Consider the following 24998-nt stretch of genomic DNA (forward strand, 5'->3'; position numbering starts at 1 on the left):
ATATCTCTGTCCCGTGTAAATAAAAAAAGGAGAGAAGTACTGGTCATACATTGGTCTGTCATGATATCTATTTTTTGTTGCACGATTTATTGCACCAAAATATATTGCGATAAACAAAATTACTGTCATTTGAAGACTATTTTATGCCACTCATCATTATATAATGCCAGAATGACATTACAACAGCATCGCAATACTAGTACTCATCCAAAGAACACATTTTTTTTTATTATTCATCAGAATATTTAATATAATTATAGTCATTTTAATAGTTTAATAAAGAGGCACTGGAATCACAATGTGAAAACGCCTATGCTAAATAAATAATAACAAATGTAAACACAAAAGTGCAAGGTAAAAAATGTACAGAGACTGTAATATCTGCTATATCTATTTTCAGTTGTCAGACAACCACATGAAAATATACTATAGTAATTTATAGTGAATACTATATTGTTTTTCAACCATACTGAAATTGACACCTCCAATAGAGATAGAGATGTTGTGCAATAAACTAAAATATTGCTACAATTGGTTTTTATGTATGGCCGATATAGTATATTACATCACCAAAAATGATTGAGGTCATGGCCATGTATTGTGCGATTAAGTCTATATATTGATTATTGTGACAGGTCTAGTCATACGCTCCTCTCTCTTTTATTGATAACACACTTACCTTAGGTTATTTTGACTTAACACCTGGCTTACAGGTGTAACAAGGTATAGTAGAATAATAAGAGATCAGTATATGGAAATGGACATTCCATGGATCATTGTTTACTCGTTATTATATAAATTCCATGAGTGTAAAACCCTGGTGGACAACGAGCCCATCAGAAGACAAAACAAACTGTGAAAAGACTGACGTTCCATGCTCCCATTTGCATGTATGACTACTTTAGGTCGTTCATCCAGACCTGACGTCATCAAGAGAACCCAGACTTGTGTATTTCTGAGATCATTAATATGCGCGCCTCAGGCTGTGTTTTGTAAGCAATAATGTTTTCTAGGAAAAAAAAAATAATGATAGTTTATCTCCATTGGCTTATTTTTAACTTACTAAGTATATGGGAATTTTATTTTGAAAACACAACCACAGATGTGTTACTGGGCCACGACTGCACAAGACAAGTTTTCTTTGCCATTACAGCTTAAAAATAGGCAATGTCGGCCTAGTGGTTAGTGCGTCGACACATAGCACCAAGGTGCTCACTGCGACCCATGTTTGACTTCTGGCTCGAGGTCCTTTGCTGATCTATCCCCTATCTGCTCCCCACACTTTACTGTATGTACATATTACTGTCCTATCAATAAATGTGAAAACTCCTTAAAAATAAACAACTAAACAAACAAACAAACAAACAAATGCTGTACACGTATATATATTAATAATCATGACATAATCCATATATGGTCAATTTAGGCATGGGTCGGTATAAGACTGTGACCGTATTATAACCATGGATAACGGTATCACAGTATTGTAATTACTTCTGTAATATATGTTCGTTTTAAATGTCTGGGTAAAGAAAACTATTTTTTTTCCCCCCATCAAGCATTATAATATATTTTATTATAAAAACATTTAAAATATTTTGTAACATTAGCTTTTGATGTGGAGGGTCTTTTTCTGCTGGTGATATTGTTGCCCTATAAGCTTTATAAAATTGTCGTTAACCCCCCCCCCCCTCCTCCCCCCAAAAACAAACTTTTATATACCGTAGGAACAATATAACAGCAAATGTTGGCGGTTTTAAAACCTTGACTTTTCCAAACTGCGGTAATTCTTAAAAAGGCAAGGCAGGTTTATTTATATAGCACATTTAATACACAGTGGTAGTTCAAAGTGTTTGACATAAACAGGAATAGAAGAGACAAGTATAGATAAAATAGAAACAAATAATAGAAAAACAGATGAAAACAGCGTAAAGACAGTTTTTACATATTCCAAAAACACAGGTGTATCATATTTTCTCATTTTACTCTGGGACTTCCCCATTCTGGTGATCACCCCCCTCTGTGGACTTTTTCAGTACCTGTTAATCTATTAGATGTCTCCAACAGAATCGATTTTTCACCTAAAATCGAAAAGTTAAGCTTTACAGCTCTAATTACCCCCCACTCCCCCCCCAATTTTTAACTTCCTTCAGGAAGTAAATCGCACAGCCCCTGATTTCTACCCCCCTCTCGGGGTTATGGTCCCAAACCTAGGTCAATTATAGACCTTTTGATTCTAGGGATATTATATGGAGTAATAAATAAGCTTATAAAACCGTTTCTGGAGATTTTTTTTTAACCTACCGAAGCCATAAACCTACTATGTAGATATTAGAAAACAATTTACCTTATTAAACTATTGCAGTGCATGGCACCTTTAAATTGATAAATAATTGCATTGTTCAGACAGGTAGAATTTAAACCTTATCTTAATGCTGACCCTGAATCCCAGCATTATTATGTAACCGATCTGTGAATATGTTGTTATATATTAAGTCAAAAACAACATTAAGATCAAGTCCATCCATAAATATATTGTGATCTAGAGTGTCAAATGCAGCACAAAGATCAAATAAAATGAATAAATCTTGAGATTTGTGCACAAATACATAAGTTTGACCCCACCAGAAACCTGATTTTACCTTCTGTCCCGCTCTTGACATATCGTGGCGCTTGTGTTTAAGAGCGCCTTAAAGGACTGCAGGGGCAAGTAAATTACAGATGGTGAGTCACATAATGAACACTCCTTTGGCGAGAAGCGATCCAGAGTCTTATTCCTCCACTTTGACTGTGAAATGAGAAGCGTTGATGGGGTTAAAGTGCTGTGTAATGTTCACATCTGACTCACAGAGCCAACCCTACCGAATTAAGAGAGTATGAGTATCAGCTGCGCTAATGTCATGGAAGTCTGTGATTTGGACAAGGTGTGAAAGCTGAAAAGACAATGTTTCAGGCATAGATGCATTGGGCCTGATGTTATAGAGCTTTAAGTAGTGGCTCGTGTATAGATGGATGTTTTAAAAGTGATGCCTTGAGCATAATTAAGCGAGTCAGAGGTTATTCACATTCATTTTAGTGAGTCGCACTATGTATGTTATTATATGCAACATTTCAAGGTAACACCATAGAATAATTCATACACAATATGTACTTTTTAAAAAATTTAAATATCCAAAAATCACTTGAACAATCAGTGCTATATATTTTGTTGACTTATTAACTTGCATTATCGAAGAATGTTCAAATTCCATGCTAATGATGTCATGCACCCTCGATTTCCGATTTGGCTTTAAAGAAAACAGAAAAAAATTGAAGATGCTGCAATATGTTGTCTGTCTTATTAGACTGCAGAAAGACCCGAAGGAATGGAAATGGTGGTTTGCGGCATAATAAAAGCTCTGCTGTTTTTGTGCTGTCACACTTGTCTCTCGTTAGCAATTGTTTTAACATTCTCAATTCTCTTCAAAAGCGTTCAGCCCTGCTTTGCTTCATATTATCATGATAATAAGGGTTGAATACTTTCATCCATCAACATGATTTCTGCAGTTGTGCCATAGGATTTAATAAAGACTACAACTCCTACAGTATGATTCCAAACTTGGCCACTCCTTCATCAAAATACATCTTTGTTTGTTGTGAATGCGCACCCTCTAGTGGCAGAAATTAAATACTGTGCTTTTAAACTAAAATTAAAGCATTTCTGATTTTTTTTTTTTTGATATTTGGGATCAAATGTAAAACAAAATTGTCATTTTGATATTATATCAATTCACAAAAAATAGTTGATGAATATACTAATAAAAAACATAAATCTTTTTCGCAAAAGTCTAAAACCACCTCAAACAAGCATAAAATGTGTTTGTAAAGTAAGGCATTTCTAAAGTTTATTGTAATTTTCACGTTATATTCATTCACAAAAATGATCTACTATGATGATGATGATCACAAATATCTACTAACGAAAATGTCTTTCCATCTTCCAATATTTGCATAACCCTTTTTTGCGCAAGTCTAAAACCCCCTTTAGTGAACGTAAAAATGTTTTTGCAATTTAAGGGATTTCTAAAATTGATTGTAATTTTGACGTTATATCCATCCACAAAAATGCTTGACAAATAAGAAAATATGTCTCCATCTCCCAATATTTGTATAAACTTTTTTTTCGCACTAGTCTAAAACCACCTCGAGCGAACTCAAAAATGTTTTTGCAAATTAAGGGATTTCTGAAGTTGATTGTAATTTTATATCCATTCACGAAAATAGTTGACGAATATACTAACAAAAATGTATTTCAATCTCCTAATATTCGCATGTACCCTTTTTTGCACAGGTCTAAAACCACCTCAAGTGAACATTAAAACGTTTTTGAAAATTAAGGAGTTTTTATTTAAAATTTTGCATTGCCACCCAATACAGTTTGAACACATTTGACCTAATGAGCATTTACTTTTTGAAAGCAATCTGATCTAATGAGTTCTTAACATTTTTAACCGCTGGAAGAGGTTGAATACGGAGATGTTCAAATGTTTTAAATTCCATTTACATCTGTTTTTAGCATCATCCACTTGTGATCAGATTGACGAAAATGCATTTCAGGAGTGAACCAAGTATCAATTTTGCTCTCTGCTGTGTTTACATTGGCTCAGATACTTCCTGGTTGAGTGTGTGTGTTTTTTTTTTTTGCTGATTCTCCATATGCAGGAGATCAGACCAGGACAGACACTTGCTATCCTCTCTGAACCCGTTTCACCGGCTCGACCAACAACTCCTGTTTTATGGAGACAAATGCAGCACAATTACCTGAGGTTATTCAGTTACATGCTAGACGAACATTTGACCCAGAAATGAAAACGGTCAGGTCATTCACCCTCACGCTATTCAAAGCAGTTTAATTTTCAAATTCTTATTTTGCTCTTTCATTTGTACTATACAATACAAATGTACAATATGTGATTCAGTCAAAAATAGGTGTAGTGGTAGTCTTTTGAGTTTATATTTTAAAACAAAATGTCCCTAAATACACACACAAAATATGTTTTTTTTTAAAGATTACACTAAATATACAGTTAAAGTCAGAATTATTTGCCCCCTTTTTGATTATTATTATTTTTTTTATATTTCCCAAATGATGTTTAACAGAGCAGGACATTTACACAGTATGTCTGATAATATTTTTTTCTTCTGGAGAAAGTCTTATTTGTTTTATTTCAGCATGAATAAAAGCAGTTTAAAAATTTTTAAACACAATTTTAAGGTCAAAATTATTAGCCCCTTTAAGCTACATATTTTTGATATTCTACTTAACAAACCATCGTTATATAATAGCCTAATTACCCTAACCTGCCTAGTTAAGCCTTTAAATGTCACTTAAAATGTCTAATCAACTATTATTTACTGTTATCATGGCAAATATAAAATAAATCAGTTATTAGAAATGAGTTATTAAAACTATTATGTTTAGAAATGTGTTGAAAAAAATCTGCTCTCCGTTAAACAGAAATTGGGTAAACAAATAAAGGGGGGAGGGGGAGGAGAGGCTCATAATTCTGACTTCAACTGTACACTCTTTCATTTAAATAAATTTTTATTGTAATTCTTTTGTTCAAAAATAATCCATTGGCATATACTGTAACTACTGTATACTGTTTAGTTGGATTTAGCTGATCTTAGTGTCGCATTTGACACAATATTTGACATGTTCGTAGATTGGCTACAGAATTATTCTGGGGTTCAGGGTCAAGCGTTAACATAAGGTTAAGTTTTAAACCCTACCTGTCTGAACAGTACTGTTATTTATTTATTTATTTAAAAACAGAGAGTCACCTAGATTAACAGCAGAATAGTACGGCGTGCCACAAGGCTCTGTCTCAGGCCCGCTTCTGTTTTCAACATATATGATGCTGCTTGTTAATGTTATTTAAAAACATGGAGCTTTTACTGCTATGCTGATGATATTGGTTAGTAATGAAAACCATTGCCTTAAAGTGACAAGTTGACTCAAATGATTTTAAATGTTTTAAATAATAAAATAATGGCATAGAATGAAATGAACCCGCAAGCCTGTGTGTGTTTAATTTAATTTAGTTGGCGAATCCTAGTCCTGTTTTGGCTGAATCCCCAGCTTTGCCTTGGAGTCTCATTAGATCTGGCTTTTAACATTATTTTCCCGATGGTGATGTCATTAACATATGCTTACAGTAGGCTGACGAATCTTAAAATCAATTACTTTAAAGGTCAAACGGTGAGCCAGTGTCCACGCAGGTCACATGATCACATTTCCCATTGATTCATCTATTTTTATGAGTAACCCTCAAACTTTCTGCGCATTGAATTGATTGCCTATAGGAACAATTTACATTTGTCTGAAAAACATGTTTGTCGTGATGCACAGTTCACACTAAAAATGCATCGTGGTCTCATGAACATGATTTACTATATCATTAACATCAGTTTGTGTGTGTTGTTGTTGTAAACTATGTGTCTCTAATACTGTGTCTTCATCTTGTTTTTTTATACAGTTCGTGGCTTTGAAACGGAGGAGCAGTTTGAGGAGTTCGTGAAAACTGATCCAGAGTCAGGCAAGATTTTGGCAGCCATTGTGTTTGAACATCCATTCAGTCACGATGATGAGCCGCTTCCTCTGCAGGTGAGCTGCAATTTTCTTGTCAGCTTATATTGTCACCATCACCATCTTCCTGTGTATCAAGACCAGTCCAGTGCCTGCATGCTGAACAGTTTCAGTCGCTGTGTGGATGAATGACACAATGAAATAGCCTTCTATTTCACTTAAGCATCAAGTAAAAAATACATCAAACTATAGAAATAATTCGAATATTTATATATAAACATAGTATTATATAAATAGTTGTATAATTTTTTATTATTAATTTATTTGAATGTTTTTTATTTTGTCCCTTTAATAATCAGGTAAAAACCAGCACGTTTTTACACAATGCGGATGCCCTTCCAGGCGCAACCCATCTCTGGGAAACATTCACACACACACACACACACACACACACTCATACACTACTGAAGATTTACCTTACCCAATTCACTTGTACCGCATGGCTTTGGACTGTGGGGTAAATCAGAGCACCCGGAGGAAACCCACACGAATGCAGGGAGAACATGCAAACTCCACACAGAAAAGCCAAATGACCCAGCCGAGGCTTAAACCAGCGACCTTCTTGCTGTGAGGTGACGGCACTACCTACTGCACCACTGCGTCGCCCATTATATATATATAACTTTATATAATATAATATAATATAATATAATATAATATAATATAATATAATATAATATAAATACATTTAATTATAGTTTTATTTATTATTATTTATATTTATTTTGTAAATACATTAACTATTATTATTATTATTATTGCTATTATTATTATTATTTATATGTCATTATAACTATAAATAATATAATATAACTCTAACTATAAATAATATAATGCAATGTTAGATAAATACATAAAATTATAATTTATTACTATGTTTATTTATTTTGCAAATACATTAATAATAATAATTATTATTATTATTGTTATATATATATATATATATATATATATATATATATATATATATATATATATATATATATATATATATATGTGTGTATATATGTGTGTATATATGTGTGTGTATATATATATATATATATATATATATATATATATATATATATGTATATGTATATATATATATATATATATATATATATATATATATATATATATATATATATATATATATATATATATATATATATATATATATGTATATATATCAGAGGTGGGACCAAGTCATTGTTTGGCAAGTCACAAGTAAGTCTCAATTCATTGCCCTCAAGTCCCGAGTCAAGTCCCGAGTCAAGACAGGCAAGTCCCGAGTCAAGTCCCGAGTCAAAGGCAACAAGTCTCAAGTCAAGTCCAAAGTCCTGCAGTTTGATTTTCGAGTCTTTTCGAGTCTTTTTAACAGAAAAATAAAATATATACAGATTAGGTATGGTTGTAAGATCTGTATTAATTAAACAAACCTTTTTTTATTAAAGAACATTGCTCAGATATATAAAAATACAAATGCAATTTTCTGAAAAAGTACTGAACAGTGCTGCGTCTCGTCTCCACAGCATAATGCACAAGAACGAGTTCCACCAAAAAAAGACTCCATTTTGCCTCATCACACAGAAATTGCAGGTCTCCTGCTGTCTAATTCATTAAGTTTAGTTGTGCTATGTTATGTCTTCGGTGATCAACTTGTGATTAACCAAAATTACATAACCTCAGTGTGGTAGCAGTAGACCAACTCCTGTATATGCTGCAAAGTTAAATTGAGTGAAATTGGAATTTTGTCAATTGAATCTCGTGTGTGCTAAAAAGATATTGCTGCAAATCTGTCTTGCAGCAATGTAAAATGGTAGCACATATTGTTAATGAAGTAGGCTACTTCATACAAACAATAAAGTTGTTTTCTTCACATAGCGTTGAAGAGCTTTGCTCTCTACCTTGTGTGATGCTCGTGCACGGATTTCCTCTGTTTGTGGACAAAACTGATTGCGAGTTCTCAAATTTTCTCTCGCTCTCAAATATGCACTGCTCACACACAAATTTTCTTGAGCGCTCTCAGAGATTATATGCAAACTCACAATTTGTGTCGTGTTCCCTCTTCCTTTCATGCTTTTTGATATGATTCATATTGCTGCACTGTTTAATAACAATAACCAAAATACTAAAATAGACTTACATATTAAATGTTTAATCTAATAAACCATAACATTTTTGGTTGTTTTATATGATGAGATATTTTCAGTTTCAAACACTTAAAGACAGAGAATAGACCAGTGGTGCCCCCCTGAAAATTTGCTTAAGGGGGGCCAGAAGAGGCCAGCTACGTCAGTGGCACCAATCAATCCACAATAATTTTTTAGTGGCTATTTATTTATTGAAATATTGCATTGTATTGCATTTATGTAAGTAAATTTAAATAAATAATGTCAACAGCAAAATCATATCGGGTTGGCCACAGGGGTGGCTAGAGTTTACACAGGGGTAACACCCCTTGTAAAGGGGTTTACACCACTATAAGGCACCCCTGGAATAGATGTTGGATGTAAAGAATACATTTTATTTTAAAAGCATTTAAACAAAAACTAATGCAAGCAGAAATGTAACTGTGATAAAAATAAGGAAACACTTGAAAAGGTATTATAGTCTACTGTAATCTCACTATCAATCTCATTTTATCATGGCAGCTAAAATAAAGTAAACTAATGTCTGCTGGCTTCCACTTTGCTGATGAGATTGTGGAGGACATTTTCCATGTCATCCTCTTCATTTTGAGGAAAGCTGTTCCACAGGGCCCCTGAACACGCATATTGGCATGTACTGTGTTTTGAACAGTAGCCTACTACAGTAAAGAACTTCAATTGATCAGTTGTGGAAATACTATAGTTGCTATGGTAACACAAGTGTAATATAAACAAATTACCCAGTGCTGTATTATTTTACAATATAGGGTATTTTATACTACAAATCCCTACACTTTACTGTAGTAAAACTACACTTTGTATTATTTTATCTGTTCACTATTGGTAATACTACTGTATTATGAAGCATTAATTAACAAGTCGTAAATAATACTAGCCTAAAACATAATTATAATACAAGTATACAACAAGTATAATACTCAAAAACACTAGAATTTATTAAAGAATTTACCTTAACCTTTTAGTTTTTTGTGTATTGTTAATAAATAGTAAAGCAAGAAAGAAACCATATCAACATTCTTGGAATAACCCTTCGCTAAGCCTCGCCCTCCTTAGTTACTGTTGCTACTACACCTGTCAAGCTTTCATGCCTGGCACATCTATTACAGTGTGTATGCGCTGGTGTCAGACATTCCCAAGGATTTAATTAGTCATTTTTGGCAAACAGGTGAGATATCTGAGAAAGCCAGACAAAAGAGGACTGCAGTATACATTACAGGGGTATATTCACAACATAATAGCAACTGATTAGAGAATAATTTTATCAAAATTGAAGCAAGGTTAGCCTAGCCACCTCATACGCTGAACATTCAACAGCATAGTTCATGCACAGCAGGAGAGGTGAAAGTATAAAATAATCTAATAACCTAAGAAACTGATGGATTTGTGCCGAATATTAGCATCATTGACCCATAACAGTGTACAGTACCTATTACTGTCAGCATGTTTGTGTGCTCTTTATCCAGTTTTTATTCAAATTTGCAGTTAAGTGGAAGAAAAGAAGTGAACAAATAGATTTTTCCTACCAGCAAATATTAGTGTATGTATTTATATGCATTACAATAGCGAGGGTTTAAACTAAGCAGTGCTCACAGGGTTCAACGCTAAGGATTTTTTCTACTGGCCCGATCGGGCCAGTGGTTCTGATTTTTACTTGCCCTGCCCAAATTTTCACTGGCCCCACCAAAAAAAAAAAAAAAGAAGTTAATCGCTATTTGAATGTGCGTGTGTGTGTGTGTGTATACACACACACACACACACACAGTTGATTTCAGAATTATTAGTTCCCCTAAATTATTAGCACCCCTGTTTATTTTTTTCCCCAATTTCTATTTAACAGAGAACAGATTTTTTCAGCACATTTCTAAACATAATAGTTTTAATACCTCATCTCTAATAACTGATTTATTTTATCTTTGTCATGATGACTGTAAATAATATTTTACTAGATATTCTTCAAGACACTTCTATACAGCTTAAAGTGACATTTAAAGGCTTAACTAGGGTAATTAGGTTAACTAGGCAGGTTAGGGTAATTAGGCTAGTTATTGTATAATGATGGTTTGTTCTGTAGACAGTCTGAAAAACAATTAGCTTAAGAGGCTAATAAATTTTACCTTAAAATGGTTTAAAAAATGTTTTTATTCTAGCCAAAATAAAACAAATAAGATTTTGTTCAGAGGAAAAAATATTATCAGACAAAATATCAACATTTCTTTGCTTTGTTAAACATCATTTAGGAAATATTTTAAAAAGAAAAAACAAAAAACAAAAGGGGGCTAATAAATCTGTATATATATTTAGGGTAATTTTTAAAATGTTTAAGGAAAACTATTCAGTTCATCAAGGCTATATTTATAAATGTAAAAAAGGTGTAATTGTTAAATATTTATTAAAATTTTAAATAACTGCTTTGTTATTGTATTTAGTTTCAAATAAAATAGTTACTCCAGACATTATTGATTTTATAACTTTTACCATTAATAAATATAATAATAATTAATATTAGTGATTTCTGAAGGATCATGTGACTGGAGTACTGAAGCTGAAATCTCATCTTTAAAATCACTGGAATAAATGAATAAATTAAATGATAAACTACTTTTGAACAGTTATTTTAAAGTGCAACATTTCACAATTTGTATTTATGATGAAATAATTGCAGCCTTGGTGAGCAGAAGAAGCTTATTTTAACATATTTAATCACACTGACCCCAAACTTTTGTGTATTGTGTATAGAATATTTTATAAGTGAAAATGTGCACTTTAATTTAACAACCCACAGACATCGTCACCGAATACAAATCGAGGTCAGACTTTCTCATATATACAGAGCCTCATTTCAATTGTCAGGTTTTGTAGAAATCGATCAATTGAATTAATCAATCTATTAAAGAAACGTTGACTATAATTCTGTATTTTAGGCTTAAATTATAGAGAGACATAGCAGATGAACCGATACTGCATCAGATCAATGTAAATCTTTCTTTCGAGCTGTCAGTGCGGAAATGAACAAAACAACAGGCCTAATACAACATTTTATACGATTAAAATATGGAAAAATTAACAGATAGTAATTTCGGTCAATTTTCCTGACGGATAAACCGAGATCAGGCTGGATAAACAGCTCTCGGTAATATTTCAGCATGCTTTCACTTTCGCATTTACCGGTAAGAATGACATCTGGCCCAGCTCATCATTCTCTCTTCATATAGCCGTATATATGGCTATTACACGATCATGATACACTGTGATATAGCCTGGGTCGTTAGTTCGTTGCATTGTTTTGTTTTCTCGCTACAATCTATACGCTCAATAGGACAGAGACCGCGTCTCATTCAGGCGATCTTGGACTGATTGATTTGGCGCGGAAGCGAGCGCAACTGCTGGATATATGCTAAAAAAACGCGCTAACGGGTGAAACGAGACAGATTCCGAAACAAACGTCTATGTGTGAAAGCACCGTAAGATTGTATTTGCACACAATTGACAGACAGTCGCAGCACGCAGCTCTGGCTCGATCTGGCAGGCAAAAAGGCAGCAATGGCCCGATCGAGCCAGTAACATTTTGTTCACTGGCCCGAGTGTCTCGCACGCTGGCCCCGGGCCATCGGGCAGTCCTTATTGTCGAGCCCTGGCTCATAATATCGAGTGGGAAAAAAAAGAAAAAGACCGCTGGGAAGCATAACCTGCTTTGTTTTTTTTTGTTTTTTTTTTTTATAAGAAACACAGTTTAGATCTGTTTAGGATAAGAGGAGTGTGAGTTATTGCCACCTATCACTGAATGTGAATATCGAAAACAAAACCAACTTAGCTGTTAACTCCTTTACCGCCCCTCACACAGCTTGATCCACGCTGGCATTTCTCCTCTTGGGCTTTGGTTTTGAAAAGGGAAAAAATCCCATCACCCAGTCCAAACTTTTAGGATAGCGGGTGTCAGATTTTCACAATCCAATTGCGCAACGATTTGGCTTGTTTCCCTCGCTCGAAAGCTTGACAGAGCCCCTGCCCGTAGCTACGATTGGTAAGCCGCGATTGGTGGGTGGCGGTTTTTGGGCGTGGCTTAGCGAAGGGTCAGTTTAACAGGATCCGTGAGAGCAAAATCACTAAAGGTATGAGACGCCATCGTAAACAAAAGTCAAGCGAACGCAGAGACTGAATGCACGAGAGAGAGAGAGAGAGAGAGAGAGAGAGAGAGAGAGAGAGAGAGGTGTATGTTGTATGTGAGAGAGAGAGAGAGAGAGAGAGAGAGAGAGAGAGAGAGAGAGAGAGTGTATTGGCACGCGAGTATTGGCTCGATCTCAAGTTCAAATTCAAATTCTCTCTGCGTTCGCTTGACTTTTGTCCACTCCCGCGCCTCATAGTAGTCACGTTGGATACTGTCGAATCAAAACAATCTACCGTGCTTTGATTGGACGTCATGCCGAAAGCGCGCATGCTCACACACACGCGCGCGCGCGCATGCTGTCACACACACGCACACATAAACGGAGAGAGAGAGAGAGCGGTCTATGTCAACATACTTTTTTATCGTTGGGCTTTTCATGGGAAGCAGCAAGTCTTTACAAGTCAATAGGGGCAAGTCCTAGTCAAAGTCCAAGTCATTTATGTTCAAGTCCAAGTCGAGTTGCAAGTCTTTTTATATTTTGTCAAGTCGAGTCTAAAGTCATCAAATTCATGACTCGAGTCTGACTCGAGTCCAAGTCACATGACTCGAGTCCACACCTCTGATATATATATATATATATATATATATATATATATATATATATATATATATGTATATATATATATATATATATATATATATGTATATATATATATGTATATGTATATATATATATGTATATATATATATATGTATATATATATGTATATGTATATATATATGTATATTTATATATATGTATATATATATATATATATATATATATATATATATATATATATATATATATATATATATATATGTGTGTGTGTGTGTATATATATATATATATATATATATATATATATATATATATATATATATATATATATATATACATATATATACACATATATATATAAATCTAACTATAAATGGTATGATAAAATAAATACATAATATTGCAATTACAATTTATTGTTATTTTTTATTTATTTTGTAAATACATTATTATAATATAATATAATATAATATAATATAATATAATATAATATAATATAATATAATAAATATATTGTTTTGCGTCAATGCCATTTCATGTAGTTCAACATAAGATATGGTAAAATTTTAATAAAACAAAATCAGTGTTTATGATAATTATGTAAAAAATAATATAAAAGTAAAACAAAACAAAAATGTAAAATTAATAAAAAACAACAATATTATTATTAATATTAGCGAACATTTTGTGCAATTTTTAAGGAAAATGCAGCTTTTTTACATTGCACCAAAATTATCATAAAATTGATCACATTTACTTTTCAAATTCTCATTAACGGTGCAAACATATGATAAAATATTTAATATATAACATATAATAATTAAATTCTAGATTAAAAATATTATAAAGTAAACTTTATTTGTATCATTGTTTTGGCTTTTTTACATACCTATAATGAGATTTATAAGAAAATGTTTTTTAAAACAAAAACAATGCATCTTCAGTGAAGTTTTCAAATGTAAACTCAATCCCTTACTTTTTATTTTCCTATGAAATGCAGCAAGTAGTCCGATTTTGTGCGAGGTGGCCACTTTATGATGATTACCGTTCAAGTGTCTTGAAGGAAATGTTCTTTTTCTGAACATCAGAGGACAAAATAGCCTATTTTCTGCAGAAGTGGAAAGTGCATCTGAATCTAGCTGGAGGAATCAGCCCATTAGTGCTCGATCAACAAATGCCCTCAAACCATGTAGAGTTCATGTCTGCGGCTCCTGCCCGAGCGTTTATTTTTTCCTGCCATTCTGAGCCATGTTTCCGGAGCTTTCTTTCTCTGTGTGTCTAATGGAGAGAATCATCATCGCTCGTGATAAAAGCTCTCGGTGCTCGGTCACGGGCAGTGAGACATCGCTGAGGGTTTAATGAGATTTTACTCCGTCTGTGCCGAAGTGTCTGTAAATTATTCATCAGTCATTTGTTTATGCAGCAGTTAACAAGTGGCTTTATGAAGGATTTGCATGGAAATTTGTTTCCATCATGTCATGAACAAAAGCCAGAATGTCACGTTCTTGTGTATAAAATGCTCTATCAATATGACAGATTTTCATTGTGATCAGAGTAATGAGTATGATAAACAGTGCTTATTAATAGTTAAGAGCTTTTAGAGAATAGAACCGCTCCATCTCTGTCTGTTTTTAAATCCCTGCTTATTTACTGTAGCCTACTAATATTGCAGCGTTGATTTAATTGGATTTAATTTTCTTGGATATTTATTTAGAACCCATCCTGATGTAAAGCACTTTGGATAGTCTAGTGGCTGTTGTAAATGTGCTAAATAAATTGATCTTGAACTATATACAAGGATTATTATTATGTTGGCTTGTGAAAGCCAACATACTGTTATACTACTCTGTCCTTGAAAACAAACGTATCTCCTCCTAGGCCGTTCTTGCCACAAGGCACAAATGTGGTCAACATGTGCCTTCTACATTCCCTTAGTCCCTTTATTAATCAGGGGTCGCCACAACGGAATGAACCGCCAACTTATCCAGCATTTGTTTCACACAGCGAATGCCCTTCCAGCCGCAACCCAACACCAGGAATACATAATGTTCAAGTCCAGTTTTTGACACTCATAAAGACTGTCATAGAAACATCGGGGTTGATTAAGATCACTCATATTGCCAAGAAGCTTTGATGTATCATCACTAACCTGTCAAATGTCCCCATAGCAATAAAACAGTATAACCTAGCAACCATTTAAAAATAGCAACATCTCTACATCAGAACATCGTAGGGACCTGGGCATTGGCTTGTTTGACTCATGCTAGCAAATGGGACTTCCTGTGTACTATGCATGGTAACAATGATAATGGAAGCCAAGTGCTAATAACGATTCGCTACATGCTATGAATGATTATCTAAATGCAATAACATATGCTAGAAATGCCTACTAAGTATTAGCATTTGATCAAACATGTGCACGAGCATTGCCATTTAGCAACTGCTTAGCAACCACCTAACAATGCCATAATCGTTTAAGCAACTGCCTAGCAACCACTTAGCAACCGCCGCCGTGCTTTCTGCCAACTGCCAATCCCAGTCCTAGCGCAGTCACGTTGGCTTTCTCAAGCCAACATCAAAGTTTATCAATAAACTTTAGGTTCTAGTTGTTGTTGTTATTATTATTATTATTACTGCCAGCATTATAAATATTTCTTGATTTGTGTAATATTAATATGAATAATAAAATATGAAATAATTGTATTAATTGTAATAGAAGTGGTTACGGCTTATAGTGTGACATTCTGATCATATTTATTATTTATTGCTATTATTGTTGTTTAATGATAATAATACTAATAATACATTTGAAATATTATGCTAATATATACACAGTGGGGATGCTCCGATCATGATTTTTGCAGCCTATACAGTAGAGGTGTGAACCTATACTGGTCTCACGGTTCGGTTCGGTTACGATAATCATGCCATCGATTTGGTTCAATTCGATATCTCGGTGCATCACGGTGCATTGACGATGCTTTCCATACACAGTGTTATATTTTAGGGGGTGGCTATAACAAGCTGTCTGTATAAACACACACACACACACACACACACACACACACACACACACACACACACACACACACACACAGCACCACACTGTCTCTCATTCACACACATACACAAACATAGACAGCACCAAACAAACACACGCATACGCATGCGCGCACACACAACACGCTTGCTTGCTCGCTCGCGAGCTATATTGTGAGACCGCCCACTCCTGTTAAAATTACACCAGAGTTATTTTACACCAGAGACCGCTCCCACACTTTATTCGGAAATTAATTCCTGTGCCGCATGAAATCTTCTCGGGTCCCGCGACAATGCACTGGTACGGCCACGGGAATGCATACAGCCGAGAGGAACAGAGAGGGTAGGAAAAGTCACGCCAGCAGCTGAGAGGAAAAGTCATACCAGCAGGTGAAATGGGCCACAGTGAGAGAGTGAGAGAGAGAGAGAGAGAGAGAGAAATGGAGTACTTTCATTCCCTCAATCGCAGAGAAATAGGGGCTTCTGCTGTAATTGTCAGTGAAAAACTGTACAGAAATCACACAAACGCAGTGAAATTGTGCACAGTTAAAAACTGGTAAGGAGTTTAAGAGTATTTATTTAAGTAATTGTGCAGCCAGGAAGCAGTGGCGCAGTAGGTAGTGCTGTCGCCTCACAGCAAGTAGGTCGCTGGTTCGATCCTCGGATCAGTTGGTGTTTCTGTGTGAAGTTTGCATGTTCTCCCTGCCTTCGCGTGGGTTTCCTCCGGGTGCTCCGGTTTCCTCCACAGTCCAAAGACATGCGGTACAGGTGAATTGGGTAGGCTAAATTGTCCGTAGCGTATGATTGTGTGTGTGGATGTTTCCCATAGATGGGTTGTGGCTGGAATGGCATCCGCTGCATAAAAATGTGCTGGATAAGTTGGCGGTTCATTCCGCTGTGGTGACCCCGGATTAATAAAATGAAGATAATAAATGAATGAATGAATTGTGCAGCCCTTTAACTATAACAACTATAACTCTTTAATCAGGAAAAAACACATTTAAATCATACAACAGTTGTCGGTTTGAGGTGCAAGACATGCATGGTTTATTAAAGGTTCAAGACACCCTTCAGTACTTAAATAAAATAAAAGTAACATATTTGTGTGTGTTGAGCATCAGTTAAGACGCATTAGCACCTGTCAGCTTTAAATGTGGGGAAAACTGGATAATTTTAAGCTTTTGTCAACTAATTTCATCTTTCAATCTGCTCGTGGAGTGATGACACGTCTATTTCTCATTATTATTCATAGCTAAGTTTTCTTATCCTATGAGAAGAGCCGGCTTCTTAATTATTTATGAGAGCATCTGCTTTCCGACTTGCCAAGCTGTGAGAACCAATGACTGGCTGAGGCCGCGTCTGTGCACGATAAGCAGTATTTAGCCATTCATGAAAGATTGTATGTGTTCGTTACCAATGAAATTTGTCATTTATCAGTTGAGTTTGTTACCATTCAGACACATCGCCTATATCTGTGCTGCTGTGTTCGCTTGTTTTTAAAACTCTCCAGATTATCGGCAGGGTTAATGTTTTGACAGGGCAAGAGATGCAGCACTGCTATACACTCTGTCTGCATTCTGACCTGGGATTGAGGAGCAGAGAAGTCCTCATTTATAGTGTTTACATGGTTCTCTTTTTAATAACAAATTGTGGTTATCTGTATATGAAATTATGAATAATAAATGTAGAAGGCATTGAATTGCTGTTTATTTCTTTGCATTTTAACTTTGTAAACTAAAAAAAGGCATGGGCATTTAGTTTTTTTAAGGTCAACATTATCTCCAGCAGAAAAAAGACCCTCCAAATTGAAATATACTGAAATATTTCATTGGAATACACTATCATACAAAAGGATGCTGCACACTGATGGGGGTGTGAAGAGACCCCCCCCCCCTATGATTAAGCACTCTGAGTGTTGTGCCATACACGATAAATGCACTATATAAATACACACATTACATTATATACTGGTCAGCCCACGATTCAGGAACCATCTGAAAAACAAATTGCTTGTGTGCCAACATTCAAGCATGCTATTGACCTGAACAGTGCAGCGGCTTACTTCATATACAAAAAAAATTAAGATATCCAAAGATTCCTTTTTCAAGTTGTAAAGAAATCTGTTTTTTAAACTAATGAAGTCAGCAGAATTCTTTCTTAAAATTAAATATATTGGGTTCAACGGGAAAACAATAGTTTTTTACCCAGACATTTAAGAAGAAAATATTTTAGAGCAGTCATCACAATACTGTCAAAATTTTATACCGGCCCCTGCCTACTATAAAATCATGCGTCTCCTCACGGTTTGTCTCATTTTGTGAGCCAACTGACAACAGTTGTTCGCTCCCCTCTTTTTGCCCTGCTCTGCTGGCCACACCCACTCCTCCCTCAGCTCGCAGCGCTCCACACCCATCATGAAGCATTAATTAATTAAAGCAAAAAAATTCTGAGGTCTACTTGAACCGAAAAAGGGGGGTTTCATGACCCTTTAAAGTAGACACTCCTCTCGCAGCCTTGTTTTGTTCTGATGGAATGGGTTTAACAAATGATGTCTAGAGCCACATGCACATAAATCTTCTGTCTTCATGAATCTGTCTGGGTGTCGTGTGTGGCAGGTCAGCTATCATCTGCGCTTCACGTACAGCCCCAGAAATGCTCCAGCCCGAGAGAAGTCCGAGCTCAACCCTAACAATGATATGGACTGGCACACGCTCAGCCTGTTCCCGCTGTTCCAGATGCCCGGACCCAGAGAACAACACGACCCTCACGGGGGAACGCCAGGTCAGTCCGCACTGATGCTTTGTGGGAAATGTTGACGATAACATATCTGTGGCCTGAGCATACATGCCATTAGTTCAACACAAATGTTGCATGCTAAAGGAATCTTTAATCTTTTATTAGCTCAGTAGTTAGTTGTTTTTCTGTGTTATCGTTATAAGTTACATGGACCACTATTGTTTTACATTTATAATAATTTAAATTACTGTTTTTAGAGCTGTCGCAAAAAAAACAAAAAACTTTTTTGCACAGATTCTGAGATATTCAGAATTATATTCAAAGATGACACTCGAGCTGGTGCTTGAGGCTAGTTTTTAAACAGCAAATGGCGTTCTAGGGATAGTGCTTATCAGCATTCGGCTCCATAGGCTAGTTTTTTAACAGCAGATGGTGCTCTAGGGTATTTCTAACACCAGATGGTGCTCTAGGCTATTTTTTAACAGCAGATATCACTCTAGGCTAGTTTTTTAATAGCAGATGGTGCTCTAGGCTAGTTTTTTAACAATACATGGTGCTCTAGGCTAATTTTTTGTAACAGCAGTTGGTGCTCTAGGCTAGTTTTTAACTGTTGATGGCGCTCTAGGCTAGTTTGTAACTTTTAACAACAGATGGCGCTCTAGGCTAGTTTTTACCAGTAGATGGTGCTCTAGGCTAGTTTTTAACAGCTGATGGCGCTCTAGGCTAGTTTTTTAACAGCAGATCGTGCTCTAGGCTAGTTTTTAACAACAGATGGCGCTCTAGGCTAGTTTTTACCAGTAAATAATGCTCTAGGCTAGTTTTTAACAACAGATGGCGCTCTAGGCTAGTTTTTACCAGTAGATGGTGCTCTAGGCTAGTTTTTAACAGCTGATGGCGGTCTAGGCTAGTTTTTTAACAGCAGATCGTGCTCTAGGCTAGTTTTTAACAACAGGTGGCGCTCTAGGTTAGTTTTTTAACCGCAGATGGTGCTCTAGGCTAGTTTTTTAACAATACATGGTGCTATAGGCTAATTTTTTGTAACAGCAGTTGGTGCTCTAGGCTAGTTTTTAACTGTTGATGGCGCTCTAGGCTAGTTTGTAACTTTTAACAACAAATGGCGCTCTAGGCTAGTTTTTACCAGTAGATGGTGCTCTAGGCTAGTTTTTAACAACAGATGGCGCTCTAGGCTAGTTTTTACCAGTAGATGGTGCTCTAGGCTAGTTTTTAACAGCTGATGGCGCTCTAGGCTAGTTTTTTAACAGCAGATCGTGCTCTAGGCTAGTTTTTAACAACAGATGGCGCTCTAGGCTAGTTTTTTAACCGCAGATGGCACTCTACGCTAATTTTAACAACAGATGGTGCTCTAGACTAGTTTTCAACTGTAGATGTTGCTCTAGGTTAGTTTGTAACTTCTTAACAGCAGATGGCGCTCTAGGCAAGTTGTTTTCCAACAGCAGATGGCGCTCTAGGCTAGTTGTTTTGTAACAGTAGGTGGCGATCTAGGCTAGTTTTTGTAACGTTTTAACAGCGGATGGTGCTCTGGGCTAGTTTCTAACAGCAGATGGCACTCTTAAGCTAGTTTTTTTAACAACAGATGGTGCTCTAGGCTATTTTTTAACAGCAGATGGTGCTCTAAACTAGTTTTCAACTGTAGATGGCACTCTAGACTAATTTTTAAACAACAGATGGTGCTCTAGACTAGTTTTCAACTATAGATGTTGCTCCAGGCTAGTTTTTAAACAGCAGATGGTGCTCTAGACTAGTTTTTAACTGTAGATGGCGCTCTAGGCTAGTTTTTAACAGCAGATGGTGCTCTACACTAGTTTTCAACTGTAAATGGCACTCCAGGCTAGTTTTTAACAGCAGACGATGCTCTAGTTTAGTTAGTGTATCTAAAAAAAGGAAATTACTAGCTTACTATTCTTTGGTTTTTTTAAGTTGCCAAAGTGGAATGAACCACTAGTTACTCTGCCATAGTTTATCCAGTGGGTGTTCTTTCAGCCACAACCCAGCACTGGTATATTCCATTTCATTTATTTAGTCTCTGTCAAAATAGTTTAATACATGTGACATCAAATAAGGCTTAGCCCAAAAGTAATCAGACATTACTTTAAGTGTTTAGTCTAAGAGATTATACTGATTGTCAAGTAAGTAATCTACCCAGTTCTATATCTGCGCAATACAATAGAGAACCATTCCAAATCTTAACACCCGCAAAACTGTAGTCATTCCAGTTCATTAAACGGCTCCAAAATATTGATTAGACGTGCAAATGAGAACCGGTAGTGTCCTGATTTGTGATCGATTGCTTCCTTCAACCGTCTGATAGCATCTCTGCTGTAAATCTGGCCTTTTCTCTTATCCCTGCCTCCTCAGCAATCTCTTCCTGCATCTGAAGTCTCCTGTGATGAGAGATTGATTAGGAAGCGATTTGAATTAGTTAGCCGATGGCCCGCAGTGCCGGCAGCGGCTTCAAAAGGCTTGTTCTGAATCATGAGCGCCTGCGTTAGCACCGTGTCTGATCTCAGATGACTGTCAACCTCTATTTCTGGCAGCAGCCCATGGTACAGATTACAGCTTGATCTCTGCTTCCACGAGTCGTCACCACGCTTCACCGCGGTCCTTTCATCTGCATTTAATTGCATCGAGTTGCTTTATGCTTTAAGTGCAGAGTGTTTTGATCTTCGAGGGTCATTATGGATTGAAAGGCCTTCAGGAGCAGCGAGGAGCAATGAATGATGAAGTCTGTACAATTGTAACTTCCTTAAGCCTGTAGGAAAAATTGTAGGTGATTTAAAGTTTAACCTCTTCATTGCTGTGGGCCTTTTTTCTGCATCATTTATAACTTGCAGGTTCTACCTTACAACTTAGTCTCCTTTTTCTATTTAATTTCACAAACATTACTAATAAGAAGTGTGTGACATGCTATAAAATTTATTACATTAATTTTGCTGAAACTTTTATTTAGCGCTTGCCGATATAATCGGTATCTATTTATTTACTGAACACCATTGTCAATATCGTTAAAAAAAGATTAGTATGAAGCGCTATAGTTTTATTAAAATGTGGCTGCTGTGTGTGTAAGGAGCAGTGAGGAGATTGTAAATAAAAAAACAGATGTAAGGATGTCGCCAAAGTGGCTTTTTGGTTTCTTTTGTTGTGCATCCCAGCCACTAGCGCCCCCTCTGAAAGAGTTTTAAGCATGGGGGTAGTGTTGTTATAATTAGTGCTGTTAACAGAGTTTGAGGTTTACTGTATTATTATTATTCACACTTTTACTGATGTTGATCTACCTTCACCATTGTATACACTTTGTAACACACTTTTTAACTCTTATTTATTAAGTTTGAGAGTTTCTTTAACACCTGGGTTTATTTTATTATAAAAAGATCAGGTATTTAGTTTGAATATATTTGTTTTTGACTATTAAAACTATTTGCCTTAGTATTGTTGGTAAATTAAAATAAAGTGGTTAAATTAAAAATCCTAATATTCCTAAATGGATTGTTAAAACACTCGATAATTATCGATATCGACTGATATGAAACATGATATCATGATAATCGCACAGCTCTATTTTTATTTCAGTATCTTGATGTTCTTCCTACTGAAACAGAATATTGAGTAGGGGGTGGGACTTTCTTTTTGCGCATCATTCCCTCATGGCAAACTAACGGCATGGTTAAAAATATTGTAGCTAAAACGACCAAATGAACCTAAAAACACAAAAGGATTGATACTCCAAATGCAGAAGCAAATTGGCAGACTTTGATTGAAGATTTATAAAACAAATATTGCAGGGATTAATTGTGTACTTAAACAGTAACAATGTGTGCTAGAAAAATAAATAATGCAAATTTTAATTTACTTTAAATTGACTTTTAAGTAGCCTCAATGATTGACGTGCCTAAATAAAAGATCAAGTAATTTAAGAGCATGTAGCGTGGTGCTATTTAACATTATTTTTTTTAAATCATAATTTTTGGCTATTATTGTTTATGGAAATGTTTTGTCATGAAAACGATTGGTGATGTAATTATAAAAAAGCATGTGATTTTTATTTATTTATTTTTTTATGCTTGACATGCATAGAATATAATCTTTAAAAAAAAATTTTTTTCATTGTTGTTTATTTATTTATTTATTTTTATTATTATTTTTTTTTACAGATTTGTAAAACCAATTTACATTTTTTTTTTGTGGATTATACCCCAAAACATGTGCTTTATTTTTTTGTATTTCCCATGTATTTCTGATGCCTCATTTCCACTATGTGGTACAGTACTGTACAGGTCACCTTTATCAGGCTTGTGTGTACACAGCCAAATGGTAACAATGGTACCTTTTTGGTGGGCGTGGTGTTCGACAGAAAGAAGTTCACATATCGTATGAGAAGCATTTCTTACGAAACAAATACTTTATATACATAAATACTTGGGTATAAATGTTCATTACCAACCTTTATATAAACATGATTTTATAGCTGCAGAACAATGACAACGTCAAAAAACCTACTGTAATTACATAAAAATAAAATTAATCACATTCAAATTAATCAAAAATAAAAATTAAGTGAATAAATAAAACATTTATGAACACATACAAAGACTTAGAGTCTCTAAAAGGTTACTGATTACAAATAAAAATACCCAAAACATACATTTAGGCCTTATTTGGATTCATAAAGGTTACGAAACATATACAGTCAGTACAAACCTCTTTAACCATCAGCAGCACATGTAACCTCTTGTTAGAAAGTAATTCCGTCATTCTAAGTTCATATTAGTCCAAAAGGTGATGATAATGGTTAAACATGGCAGTTTGTTCATGTTTTAGGTTGCTGAAAGAATCATTTGCTCCTTTGTTTTTTTTCAGGCTTCACTCTCGCGTTTGTCCGTTTCTGAAAGGAGCAGGTGTCAGAAGTGCTTCAATAATCCTGTGCACTTTATTATCATCAGCTCAAATTTGTTATTTCAATTATGTGAGCGCACACAAGCTCTCAAGAGAAAGTGAAACCACTCATGCTTTTAGACAGCCTCGTAATACAACAACAGGACATTCAGCAAATTCTGCTCCTCCTCTTGGCTTTGTGGCTTTTCATCAAGAACAAGCACATTGTTTGAGCTCGGCTTGACCATGACTTGTTATTATACGTATATATTATTACAGTATCTTGGCTGTGTATTTAAAAATGGTGCTTCCTTTGTTTTCATTCTTCTAGCTTATGCACACACTAGTGGCCATTCATAGATGTATACACTAGATATCGCATAGGGACCCTGAGCATGCATCAATAGCACCGCCACATTGGTACAGTGCTCCCAGGACAAATGTCATTCAACCGCACTAGTTAAGACAGTGTTATTACGTGAAGATGCAGGACTTTAGCGCTGTCTACTGGTGTAATGAGCAAACAAAGAAAACAAAGCACAAAGTCAGAACATTTCATAGGTAATATTAAGTTTTTTTCTGTTTTTGTATGTTCTGAACTTTTGTGCTAATCAGGTAACGTTATTGATGATAACAGTCACTTACTGCACTCAGCATACGGCAAAGCAGCTCCAACTCGCACTAAACACTCAGCTTATGCTAGTTTTGTTGAATAAAATCAGCAAACAATGCAAAAGAAATATGACAACGAGATGCTGCGCTGCCAGAAACTTGTATTATTGTCGGCTAGTGAAACAGTCGTTCGGGGGATTCATTCACAAACGAGTCGCTCCCTCCGTCAGTATG

General features: G+C 35.3%; 3 protein-coding genes across 7 annotated transcripts in view; 2 read left to right on the top strand and 1 right to left on the bottom strand.

Annotated features, from left to right (window-relative positions):
* The window catches only part of pdgfab (platelet-derived growth factor alpha polypeptide b), a 679118-nt gene that overhangs the window by 309515 nt on the left and 344605 nt on the right, over positions 1-24998 (bottom strand). The window lies entirely within an intron of this gene.
* ccnf (cyclin F) overlaps positions 1-24998 on the top strand; it is a 146648-nt gene that overhangs the window by 51540 nt on the left and 70110 nt on the right. The window lies entirely within an intron of this gene.
* abca3b (ATP binding cassette subfamily A member 3b) overlaps positions 1-24998 on the top strand; it is a 114048-nt gene that overhangs the window by 15351 nt on the left and 73699 nt on the right. For all 5 annotated transcript variants that reach the window (XR_015480462.1, XM_087243965.1, XM_087243967.1 and 2 more), the window contains exons 4-5: positions 6519-6646; positions 19142-19307. Coding sequence is in view for 4 of the 5 variants with exons in the window: in XM_087243965.1 (XP_087100091.1) it covers positions 6519-6646; positions 19142-19307 (294 nt within the window). In the remaining variant the exon portion in view is untranslated. The remainder of the gene's footprint in view (positions 1-6518; positions 6647-19141; positions 19308-24998) is intronic.

The sequence above is a fragment of the Danio rerio genome, chromosome 3 (assembly GCF_052040795.2).
Source record: "Danio rerio strain M-AB ecotype USA chromosome 3, GRCz13ab, whole genome shotgun sequence".
Taxonomy (NCBI): Eukaryota; Metazoa; Chordata; class Actinopteri; order Cypriniformes; family Danionidae; genus Danio; species Danio rerio.